Genomic DNA, 12,708 nt, shown 5'->3' with positions numbered 1-12,708 from the left:
AAAAGCTGGACTTGATAAGATCTCAAGGATATGAGTAGTAGTAGAAGGCACACTATACCAGATGACTCTAAATAAAGTCTCCTGTAGTTCTAAAATTTTGTGAATCAGAAAAGAGTACATTTTGCTTTTTTAATTTACCAAAAATGATGAGTGGAAAGAATTCGGGGTTTTGTCAAAAAAGACAAAGATTTAGTTATAGGCTCTACTACTTAGTAATGTCTGACACAGAAGTAAAATTATTCACCAACTCTGGGCTTCAAATATCCTCAAATTTAAATGTGTAAATTTATACCCATGTACAAGACTGTTGCATTTATACCTCATACACAAGACTGTTACACACACACATACTGCCTGACACATAGTAGGTTTCAACATGTGGTACGTATTAGTCATTGATTCAATAAATATTATGTCCCAAAGGGTAATATGTTCCATAATACTTACCACTTACAGATATATTCAAATAATGAGTTATTCTCTATGTCTCATATCGTTTCTCAAACCTAAGCAATGCATGCTTGAGATTCTTTTCCACTTTTATGTTTTGTATAATCCCTATTTGTATGTAAGTAATTTTTGTAAGGTTTTCTTTAACCTTGCTTTTGTTTCCTTTCTATCTTTGTTTGACATAAAAGAGGGCTTTCTTTACCTTCAGTATATACAGACTATGTCATTTATTTTGGCCAAAAAAGCCCAAATTATAATATAGATATACTGTTGCATAATCATTCAACTAAACTAGACTATATGTCTAATATAATCAACTCTACTACCAGACAGATGTCTTCTTACTCTTTTGTATTGTCCACACTAACTCACTGCTGAGCACTTCCCTCAAAAAATATTTAAGAAAATAAATTAAATCCCATCTCACCAAGGGTAGTTGATTATTGGAAATCTTAGTTACTAACAAAAGTTTATAAAATGAAGATGGTCTGAAGTTTCTCCCCATAAGAACAAATTCATTTTTTACTGAAACACAGCAACACTTAATATTCTCCTCCATATTATCTATCCACCAAGGATTTTTCAGATGGTATCTAATTGCTCTTTTGTTATACTTCCATAATAATTTGCAACTATACAGATATTTTAGTTGGCAATTTAATACACTGCTGTTAGATATTTATTAAAATGGGAAAGCTTGGGGCAGCCCCAGTGGCGCAGCGGTTTAGCGCCACCTGCAGCCTCGGGTGTGATCCTGGAGACCCAGGATCGAGTCCCACACATTGGGCTTCCTGCATGGAGCCTGCTTCTCCCTCTGCCTGTGTCTCTGCCTCTCTCTTGGCTCTCTCTGAATGAATAAATAAATAAATCTTAAAAAAAAAAAAAAGGGAAAGCTTAAAACCTCATTGTTCAGGACAGAGAACAGAAATCAATCATTACAGATTAATTAAAATAGTAAAAATTATTTTATAGGAATATAATTTTGTTGCAATAAAAAAACATTAACAAGTTTAAACATACACAGTATTCAGTACGACATGAATGATACCTGGTTACAAATGCAACAATAAAACTAGGTTTTTCTTCAGTGATAAAAGGAAATAAACTGATACTTAGAATAAATAAATCACTAAACATAGAGTCTTTAAAAACATTTTGATATTTGCATTAATGGGCATAACGTATGATGACTTTATAGCATAAATTTCATTATTCTAATGCTAGGACAGAAAACATGCAGATGGCTATTTATTTCCATACAAAGTAAATGCGAACAGCAAAATTAACCAGTAAAATACATTTAACGTTTGGTTTAATATAATTTCACAGGCTGAAGTTAGCTAGATTATTTTTAAGTAAGCTAAGATTTAGAAGGGGCTATTAATAAATTTTTAAAAGCTCTATTAAATGCAATGTAGAATTAAAGGGTAAGATTATAAAGCAATAAAAAAAGCACTTTATGTCCAAAGCAACTCAATGAAAAGAAAGGTAAATTTTGATAAAAAGTTCAACAGATTTTTTTTTCTCAAAAGCTAAGCTGAAAATAATTCATTAATTGAAGAAAAATGAACTTCACAGCTTCCTGTTACATGGCAATTTTATTTTTAACCAAGCTTATAGAATTCATACTATAAAATACTACTGAATATCAGGAAATATTAAAATATGCTTACTAATAGGGAAAAACTTCCAAGAGTTTGTTTTTATGAAAAGCTCATTTTAGGGCATCTTTCCTTATAAGTTAATTTATAAAACTAAAACTCCACATATTTTTGCATCACAAGGAAAAAGGACTAGATTAATACAACTAGAGTATCAATGAACTTGATCGGTAAAGAAACTCAAGGAGCACGTAGAGAAGCTTTCCTGAAGTTTTCTCAGGCTAGGAGGACTAAGTGAAAAAACCAAAAGAGCGCACTGCAAGAACAGATCTTGGTTTTATTTGCCTCTGCCTTTCCATTAGCATTTAGGCTTGGACAGACAATTCGGTTAACTTCCCAAGTTTTAGCGTCTTCCTCCGTGTCAAGTGCACTTAGATTCTTGACTTTTAAAACACCAAAATTCTACAATATCTACAAAGTTGGGAAGGACAAAAACAGCTCTGGTTTTACTTTTCAAGACAAAATAACGGCAGAGAAAAAAAAAAAACAAACCCGAAATTATTTGTACTTGCAATGTAGTATTTCCAGAACTGAATCACTAAATTTTTGAAGCATATCCAGCTAGGATTGCATCAGTGAAGCTCTAGATGCAGTATTCACAATGTAACTCCCTCCTCTCCCATTATTCCTCCACCTGCTCCTCCCCATCCTGCTTATTCTTTCTTCCGCTTGTTTTAGTGCCAGCAAACGGTTTTAAGCATTGAAAGCTTAAGATGAAATCATTTTAAAAGATGCATTTCGAATCAACGATCATCTGCACCACCACATTTCTCCCAAATAGGGTGGGATTTCACTAAGAGAATAAAAGTATGAATAAACAAAATCAGGAATAGAAATGTACCAGGCCTGGTTTTTTTTTGTTGTTGTTGTTTTGACTGCTTAAAAAAAAAAAAAAAAAAAAAAAAAGAACCGGAAAGATGTAGCCCAATCTATTCCCTCAGGAACGTGAAAGCGTTACCCACCCAATGAAAAAACAATTCTGCTGGTTCATTTCCCTGCTACAGAACAGCCTCGTCGTCGGGCCCTTCCTAAGGACGATCTTCGTCGCTATCCAGTAATTTCATACGGCTCGCCTTGGCAGTGCTTGGACAGGCGCTGTACCTGTCTTCCAGGGCCTTCCATCCTTCAAGCAAACACCTAAAGCTCTACTAAACCACCACCCTCCCTCCCTCCCAGCCCCCCGTCCCCCCCGCCCCCAGCCCCGGCGGTTCTCTTAACTTAGGACACAAATCCCACGTCTTCCCGCCTAGTGTCAGGCACGAAACCAAGGGAAGCATACCCAAACCCCACATTTGAATCTTCGGACAATGAAGCCGACAGGAAGCCGCTCTCTCCTCCCCTGGGTTTACTACGGAGCCGGAGCCTGCGCGGGTGCAGTCGCCTGGCACAGTGCGTGACACCACGTCTTCCACGCCCTCCAACCGCGTCCAGAGGGCGCCCGGCCTGACCTCCCCCAAGCCACCCCACATCCGCAAACCAACCTCACAAAAAGGCCCGGCACGGTTAGCTGCTCCGACCCGGGTGGGAAAAAAAAAAAAAAAAAAAAATCCGTTCCCCAGCGCCAGCGCAGCCATTCCGTCCAATGCTCCGCCCGCACCCCCTCGCGAGCTGCTACAGCGCAGGGGGGAGGGCTGCACAAAGCCGAGAGAGGGCTGAAAAGGATTCAAGAAGTCCTCGGGAAGGGGCAGCGAGGAGGGGGCGGGGGAGGGGCGCGGGCCGAGTGGGGGAGGGGAGGGGAGCGGAGGCCCCGACGAGCCCCGGCTGGGGGGCGGGGGGGGGGGGGGGCCGCGCGGAGCCGCCGGGAAGCGCCCCCTCCGCCGCCCGGCCCGGCACTCCCGGCCAAGGCAGGCCGCGCCCTGAGCCCCCGCTGCAAACCCCGGAGGATGTGGGGAAGCGGCGGCGGCGGCGGCGGCGAACCCGACCGAGCAGCTGAGCGCATCACTTACCCCTCACCGCTGAGAGAGGGACCGGACGGGGGAGGCGGGGCGCGTCGCGTCCCGTGAGTCTCTCGCACGCCGTCCTGCCCCCACCCCGTCGTCGTCGTCGCCGCTGTCGTCGTCGCCGCCGCCGCCGCGGTCGAGCTCCCGGCCCTGTGCTCCGCTGGGCAATAACGTTATTCCACACACGCCCCGCACATAGCGGTAACGGCAAAGAGCGGCCGCCCAGTGCGCAGGCGCCTGAGGAATGGGCGAGGAGCCGGGCCCTATCCCCTCCGCCGGCCCAGTCCCAACGATCTCCAACTGCGCAGGCGCCAGACGCAGACAATGAAAAGGGGCTGTGCGGAGGGTCTCACCCAAAGGCTTCTCCAGCTGCCTATTGCGCAGGCGTGCTCCAAAGACCCGCTTGAACAATAAAGAGGGCTCTGGCGCTAGTCGGGACCGCAACTAAAGCGGACTACGCTTCCCAGAGGGCAGCGCGCCAAATGCAAGCGGACGTTGGGTTGCTGGGCATGCTAGGATTTGTAGTGTAGGACGCCTTCACAGTTAGGCTGTTCGGTAGGTTTCAACCTTCTTGAGGATGTATTTGGCCGTTTTGGCAAATGTCGCGGCTGGCGGGTGGAGAGCTTGTTATTTGTGTTCTTGAGAAGACCCAAGGACCAACCGAAAACTAGCAAACTTGGAAAAGAGTCAAGGCCTCCGTCAGTTGGGTGGTCCAAACCGCAGGGCGGGATAAAGGCAGGACTCAGCCAGCCTGGGCTAGAGAAAGAGGGCGGAGCCTCCGAGCAGTCTCTTGGCAACCGGATCTGGCCGCCAAACCGCCAAAGCTTTTAGCGCGATGTCCTCCGGGAATTGTAGTACAGTCGGAGGGGTAGTTTAGGAGCCTCGTGACTGCAGGCCAGCAGTCTGCGAACTACAATTCCCGACGTCCACCAAGAGGGCCACTGGGTGGGAAGCGCCCCCTGCGAGCTCGGTCCGGGGTTCCCTGCTCCCCCAGTGACAGCAGCGGCCGGAAGCAGGCGGGTGCTGCTCCGGCGCCAAGGCCTCTTGCTCCCCGAGGGGCGACACTGGACACTTCCCTACGTAACTCCCATCCCTGGGCCCCGAGTCTGTGCATGGCGAAGTCCCCGGAGAACTCTACCCTGGAGGAGATTCTGGGGAAGTATCAACGGAGTCTCCGGGGTGAGTTGCGCCGAACCTCTGCGTGGGCGGGGGCTGCCCAGGTGCGTTTCCTCACACCCCGCTTCAGCCCCCGCCAGGACACAGAGGAAGAAGATGGATGGTGCTGTGAACCTTGAGGAAAGATGAAGTAGTTTGTGTTTGTCTTTACGGTTAAGCAGTGTTGTTTCCCTTGATTCCCATGGTGACCTACCTGAACCGCCTCCCCGAGCGAGCTCGACTGAAGCATCTTTGTCACCCGAGGCCCGCAGAAACTCGTGGGTGGCTCTCCCCCACTCCTGCCCACTTCCTGGCCAGTAAACTCCTGACTCACGCTTTTTACACATTCGGATTGTGGTGTAGTGGGCTGAATGTGACCTAGCGGACCAGGAGAAAGAAAATACTAATTATTTTAATCACAGCAGCTTCAACTTAGCGGTCTGAGCTATTTACATACATCAAGATAAGCTAAAACTTACAGCAACGTTATGAATATCCCTCTTTGACACGTGGGGAAATCAAGGTGCAAAGATGTTAAGTTAGGCCAGAGTCCGCACAGCTGGTTGGTGGCACAGCCGGGTATTCAGGGCTGACAGCCTTAAAAGCCTATTTTTTTTTTTCTTTTTAAAAAATTAAAAAAAAATTTTTTTTTCTTTATTAATCATGTCGCAATTATTATTACCGAAACCTTATTTAGTTAATTCACATTTTCTTAATATGGCTCCTTATGAGTGAGACTTTATAGAAGTGATGGTCGTACTTATAGATCTGTCATCTTGGACATCATATATGCCATCTGGAAACCTCAGTCTTGTTATTTTTAAATAGGAAGTTATGTCAGCTACAGGGTTATTATGAGGAGCAAATGAAATAATCCATGTAAAGCTTTCCAACCTTTTTTTTTTTTTTTTTTTTTTGCTGTTACCCATTGGTAAGAAATACATTTTATATGGGACGTATACATGTAAAAATTTCACTGAAGAATATTGTACTAAATAAAATACACTCTATTCTTTTGCATTTTCTTAGCCCTCTAGATCATTGACCAACCATTTTTAAACAATTATTTAAAGTGTTTGGAACAATGAATCATTTAAACATGTGGTGCCTACTATGTGTAAGGCATGCGAGGTGTTGGGGGATGCAATGAAGTAGAGTCCCTGTCCCCATGGAGCCTCTGGATTAGTTAGGAGGAGAAAGATGATAAAATAATTACAGATTACTATGATAGAGAATGAGGGTAAAGATCAGTGCTTGGCACATAAGCACTCCAATGTCAGCTGCTATTTATAATTGGTACTTAAAGATTTTTCAAGGAGATTAGAAAGTTTATCTTTTAGAGACTCTAGATTTTGTAAGCATTATTCTGTATTGTTTCCATCTGTCAACAGTGTTCTAAACTGTCAACATTCTCAATACTCAAACTGCAAGAGTAAAATAATTGGTCTTGATGAATACTTTCATCAGCCTACTGATACTTCAAGAGCTGTTAGATACAGAAATAACCATTTCTAACTTTTCGTTTGAAAGCAAGATAAATGCTGTGCACAATGATAATGAGTGATTTTCAAGGCTGGTAAAAATTTGTTTTCTGTCATAAGTTTTTGCTAATGCTTCTCCTCTTTTACCTTATTTTGAACCTTTATGTAAGCAGTGAGGCTTAATATTGGGCTTTTTACTACAATAAAGTGGTTAATTTCAAGAAAATGCTGCTTTCAATAATTACATAGAGTGGAGAGTTTTCGTTAAAAGATGATACATTTTAAAATAAATTTTAAGTTTAGCATAATATAGGATTGTAAAAACATTTATAATCAAAAGCAAACATGAAGCAGAGAAAAAAAAGTTGTTGTTTTTTTTTTATTGATGGTTTTAACAATGAATAAGGAAATGGAACCTGAAATTTTTTATGGGTTTTCAGGACTTATTATTTATTTAGTAGCATTCTAACTTTTATGTTTATTTAGTTTATATAACAGCTTATGGAAGGAAACAGCTAATCCTGAATGAAAGCACAATCAGAAGTTCTTTCCTTCACATGTATAAATTAGCCCTTTTAATTAAGATAATTCCCTTTAGAGTTAAAAATTTGTGTTTCTTAATAACAAAGTATGGTGGCATTATTTTACATGTAGAACTTCATTATTTTAAGTGTTTGCGCCTAATGACTTGAGAATTGTGTTACGATACAATCAGATAAAACGTAATTTTTTTTTTAATTTTTATTTATTTATGATAGTCACACAGAGAGAGAGAGAGAGGCAGAGACACAGGCAGAGGGAGAAGCAGGCTCCATGCACCGGGAGCCCGACGTGGGATTCGATCCTGGGTCTCCAGGATCGCGCCTTGGGCCAAAGGCAGGCGCTAAACCGCTGCACCACCCAGGGATCCCGATAAAACGTAATTTGAAGTTCTTTTGTTTTGGTTTTGTCTATCTGCCATTACGTCCCCAAAATGTTTTGCCTAGTTCATGCTTAAAGAAAGGCTAATAAGTATTCTTGGTCTTTCCTCATGTGTTACTCCTCTGGTTCCTAAATAACTGTACGTGTAATTATTATTAATATCCCTTCATTTATATTTAGCCGGAAGTACAGTATAAAAATGCAAGATGCTTTCACAATTTTCTTTGCTAGTCCCCCATTTTTGTAGCTTTTTCTCATTACTTTATTTTATTTTTAAAAAAAGGTTTTATTTATTTATTCATGAGAGACAGAGAGAGAGAGAGAGAGAGAGAGAGGCAGAGAGGCAGAGACACAGGCAGAGGGAGAAGCAGGTTCTATGCAGGGAGCCCGATGTGGGACTCGATCCCGGGTCTCCAGGATCATACCCTGGGCTGAAGGCAGACACTAAAACCGCTGAGCCACCCAGGTGGCTTTAAATGTAATTTTAGGTAATGTTATATAGTATTTTAGAATTTGAAGCTCTGATTTGAAAGGCAGAATCAAAGCTGCTTTTTTTTTTTTTTTTTTTTTAAGATTTCTTTAATTGAGAGGTTGGCGGGGCAGAGGGAGGGAATTTCAAGCAGACTCTGTGCTGAGTGCAGAGCCTGATAAGGGGCTCAGTCTCATGACCCTGAGATCATGACCTTGAGATCACAACCTGGGCTGTAACCAAGAGTTGGAAGCTTAACCAACCCAGGCACCCTGCTTGCTTTCTTTTATTTTTTTTTTTAAGATTTTATTTATTTATTCATGAGAGAGAGAGAGAGAGAGGCAGAGACACAGGCAGAGGCAGAAGCAGGCTCCATGCAGGGAGCCTGACATGGGACTCGATCTGGGGTCTCTAAGATCAGGCCCTGAGCTGAAGGCGGAGCTAAACCGCTGAGCCACCCGGGCTGCCTCTTGCTTTCCTTTAAAACTGGAGTAGGAATCTTGTCTCTTCTTGACTTGTGATCCTAGAACAGCCATGCTCCTAGAACAGCCATGGAAAGAGGGAGCCCATTGACAGACTCCACAATCTCCTGTCGTCCTTTCCTTCCTCACACTTTCCAGATGTATTCACTCTATCCCCTCTAAGGGTCTCTCTTGCTTTGGATTGTTTGTGCCCTCATTGCAAGAAATTAGATTTACTGACTGTCCTTCAAAGTAAGTATTCTGACAAAAAGAGAAGGCTTCATTGCCCCACAGATCTGTAATATTATTGCTTCCCAGTAGATGATCTGAAAGTTTCCAGTGTGGAGAAAGTATCCCAAGTACCCTGGGAATCACGAAATTTCATCTAGAAGTAGAAGTGACTTGGGAGGTCTCCTGGCAGTATGGTTAGGTGTTCATTCTCTTTGTGGTGAATGTAGGCAGCTAGCATTCAAGACCCACAGAATGACTGAGAACAATCTTGGGAACTGGAGAGTGTAGCAAATACCTTTCTCTCATTTAAATCCAACACATCATCGTACAGAGGCCATGAGGTATAAGCTAGTATATAGCCAAGAAAGGGTCAGAAAAGCCATTGTAGAAGGGAATCCGGGCTTTTTAAACATCTGTGCCCTGAACATAGAGATGTGATAATAGAAAGAAGAGAACTTGTTAGAAAAGCAGTGTTCCATTCTTTTTTTTTTTTTTTTTTTCAGTGTTCCATTCTTAATACCAGAATCATGTCCCGTGTCTTGCTGTAGTGTTGGTTGTGGATACAGTTGTATCAACAACACTGTGTCCATGACTCCCCTATTCACCTAGTTCCTAGCCACCCTTGGCTAAGTGGGCATAAAGAAATCTGGAACAAGCTTAGATTGGGACAAGAATACATCATTCTTTTCTAGACACATTTTGTAAGCTAGTTCCTCTTTTTCTTTCAACATTTTTGTATTCTGGGCTCTAGACTGAATTTCCAAAAGAGTTTGGTGGAGTCCAAGTGGAGGATGTAGAACTAGGAGCCCGGTCCCTGAAACCCTACTGTGGCTTTGCTGATAACCATTGGTGTCACCTTAAGTGAGTTAGTAAACTGTTCTTAGATTCATGTTCCCTCGTCTGTAAAAGGAAAAGTTTGCAGGAGGTGACAGAATTACTGCCTTTAGGACCCAAGCAGTTGACAAAACATGTGGTGGAGTCTACGGAGGACACAAGGCTTATGGCCAAACTGGGCAGTTTATGCTTTTTGTAAAAACATTCCAATTTCTGGGGCGCCTGGGTGCTCAGTCAGTGAAGCTTCTGATTCTTGGTTTCAATGCAGGTCATGATCTCAGGGTTGTGAGATTGAACCCCATGTTGGCTCCATGCTTAGCGGGGAGTCAGCTTGAGATCCTCCTTCCTTCTCCTCATGCCCATAGGCCCACTCACACGCGTTCTCTCTCAAATAAACAAATCTTAAAAAAACTAAAACATTCAAATTTCTTTTTCTTCTCTCTTCCTCCCATACTTGGTTAGCAAAACATATCTGAGAACCTCATTCCCCCTGCAGGCATTTTTCTCAGACCCCTGCATCTCTAATATCCCTTCTGCCAACGCTGATTGGACCATGTGAATGATAAAAGTTACATTTCTGGGGCTCCTGGGTGGCTCAGTTGATTAAGCATCTGCCTCTGGCTCAGGTCATGATCAAGTGCTGGGATCAAGTGCTGCATTGGGCTCACTGCTCAGGGGGGGAGTCTGATTCTCCCTCTCACTGTCCCTCTCTCTCTCTCTCTTTAAAAAAAAAAAAAGTTATGTTTCTACCTTTTAAAAATGAGAGGAAGGAGTGGAAGTAGGTTCACAGAAGCTGAGAGCTTGAATATGGGAGAAAATATATAATTTGGGGGTGATTCTTTCCTTTGTAAATTGATCGAGTTTGAGAAAACTGACAATAATGTTGATATGTTTTACTTATATATGATTGACACATCTCCCCAGATCCTACAGACTGTTTTCTTACTTGCCAACACCTTGGTCACTGAATCAGCCAGTAGAGCTATCATCTGGACCTTTCATAAACTTAAGAAAACATATGTGCAACTTGTAAGAAGTAAAGTTCTTCTTTTTCTCAGTTTTACACATCAAACTTGTATTTCTCCTTTTTATTTTTGCTTTTGAGTGTTTTCCGAATGTTTTGCCATGTACACTATAAATGTGTAAACACACATGCTCGCACACACACACATTCTCCACAGTGAGTGTTTGCTTGTTTGTTTTACTCTCAGCCTCATTGAGAACAAGATAGACTGCAATGTAATAAAACCCCTGGAAGCATTTGTCATGAAATGAGAAAATTATTTTGGTATTTCAGTGTGGACTGAAACAGCCCGCTCTCTTTTCTCAAAATTAAAGAAATGGAATGGTTTAGCTATTAATAAATAAGGATTGGCAATGCAAATGAAATTTGTAAACACATTTGAGTTTATTTTTTTGCTGATAAAATTTAGAGTACATATATTCTTTTTATGTGTGTGTTTTATCTGCTCTAAATGGTTTTTAGATTGTTATAACCATTTCTTTTACCAGAATAACAAAGCTAGTAGAACCTCATTTTTTCTTTCTCACTACTGATGAGGTAAAGAAGGCAAAGGATCAAATTTAACGGCCAGAAAAGAAAAGCCAGTAAAAATTTATTTTACAAGTAAGTAGTCATCCCTGAAATAATTTAGTGCCAAAACAATGGTTCACTGTTATGAAATTTTAAGAGCATTTTCACATGTTCTTGGGCAGAAAAAGAGATTAAATTGTTCTCAAGCTAATGAGATACTGAGAATAATTACATTTTCTCTTGAGATGTTTACAAATGTATGCTCTGATCACTTACCCAGTGTGGGTTAAGGTTTCCCACCTTTTCACTTAGTGATACTCCTCTCGGGGTCAAAAGATAGAGAAAGTAGCTGAACTGGGCTAAAGCAATCTTGATGGACAGGGGTGGGTGGGGTCAGGGGTGTTCTTCATCAAGACTCACTAGAGTATTTATTTATAGGAAGATCACCTAAGCTGGCTCTGAAAGATGGCTTTGAAGTGTAACTTACTTCACATGTTAGGCCTTGAAACAACATGAAGCTAAATATGAATTTCCAGTTCCTGATTACAGTAGGAACAGCTGGGTCAGTAGTACCCATCACGGCAGTGATGGTTGGGGCTTATGCACCATCCACCACCACTGAATAGCTCACTGTCCTGCCCACTTTTCATTAAGACATGGCTATAGTTACAACATGGTAATGTGGGAGGTCTCTCCTCAAAATTCAACATTGTTGATGACGCTGCTATAAACATCAGGGAGCATGTAACCCTTCAAATCTGTATTTTTGTATCCTTTGGATAAATACCTAGTAGTGCAATTAATTGCGGAAGAGACTCTTAAAGGTAGAGAACAAACTGAGGGTTGATGGGGGAAGGTAGGTTGGGGGAGATGGGCTAGATAGGGGATGGGGATAGGTTATGATGAGCCCTGGGTGTTGTATGTAAGTGATGAATCACTGCACTGTGTTCCTGAAACCAATATTGCACTGTATGTTAACTAACTAGAAGTTAAATAAAAATTTGAAGAAAAAAAAAAACCCAACTCATCAAAAACTTGAACACTAGCTATCCTGTTTTATTGATCTAAAACACTGGTTCTCAACCAGGGGTGATTTTTCCACCAAGGGGACATTTGGTAATGTACAGATATATTTCCAGTTATCACAGCTGGTGGTGGTGGTGGTAGGAGATTTGATGCTAAACATACACAACACAGGTCCTTACAGTAAAGAATTATCAGGTGCAAGTATCAATAGTGCTAGGTTGAAAAACTGTGACCTAGAAGTAGCAAGGCCTTGCTCATAGCCTTTGTTCTACAGGAATCATCCTTGAGAGTAATTACCATTAAGGATACAGATTGTACTTGGCTGGTGATTTTACCTGTGTTCTACCACCCTGATTAGAATTACTTCTTTATCAGTGGAAAGTGACAGGTGCATAAATCCTCTCAGTTGGTGCTAAAAATACACCTGATGTATCCCTCATAACATATATATATAGTCAGTCTCCTTGGTTTGTCAACATCCACATATCTTAATGATCTTCCAGCCACTGCTTGCTTGCTTTTTTTCTTTCTTTTCTTTTCTTTTC

General features: G+C 41.8%; 2 protein-coding genes across 36 annotated transcripts in view; one reads left to right on the top strand and one right to left on the bottom strand.

Moving 5' to 3' along the window:
- Positions 1–4,813, bottom strand: part of CEP170 (centrosomal protein 170) — a 131,539-nt gene extending 126,726 nt beyond the window's left edge. For 3 of the 19 annotated variants that reach the window (XM_072830340.1, XM_072830346.1, XM_072830351.1), the window contains exon 1: positions 4,058–4,809. The gene's annotated coding sequence lies outside the window, so the exon portion shown is untranslated. Of the gene's footprint in view, positions 1–3,073; positions 3,235–3,329; positions 3,806–4,057 lie in introns of those variants that run through there. The other 16 variants (XM_072830353.1, XM_072830355.1, XM_072830350.1 and 13 more) reach the window with 11 other exon arrangements.
- The window catches only part of SDCCAG8 (SHH signaling and ciliogenesis regulator SDCCAG8), a 235,448-nt gene continuing 226,949 nt past the window's right edge, over positions 4,210–12,708 (top strand). For 8 of the 17 annotated variants that reach the window (XR_012032860.1, XR_012032861.1, XR_012032864.1 and 5 more), the window contains exons 1-2: positions 6,602–6,782; positions 7,446–7,606. Coding sequence is in view for 11 of the 17 variants with exons in the window: in XM_072830360.1 (XP_072686461.1) it covers positions 6,745–6,782; positions 7,446–7,606 (199 nt within the window). In the remaining 6 variants the exon portion in view is untranslated. The other 9 variants (XR_012032862.1, XM_072830361.1, XM_072830370.1 and 6 more) reach the window with 8 other exon arrangements.

Source organism: Canis lupus, chromosome 6, assembly GCF_048164855.1.
Source record: "Canis lupus baileyi chromosome 6, mCanLup2.hap1, whole genome shotgun sequence".
Lineage (NCBI taxonomy): Eukaryota > Metazoa > Chordata > Mammalia > Carnivora > Canidae > Canis > Canis lupus.
Note: the sequence above shows the minus strand (reverse complement) of the source record. Positions and strands in the feature narration are given on the sequence as shown.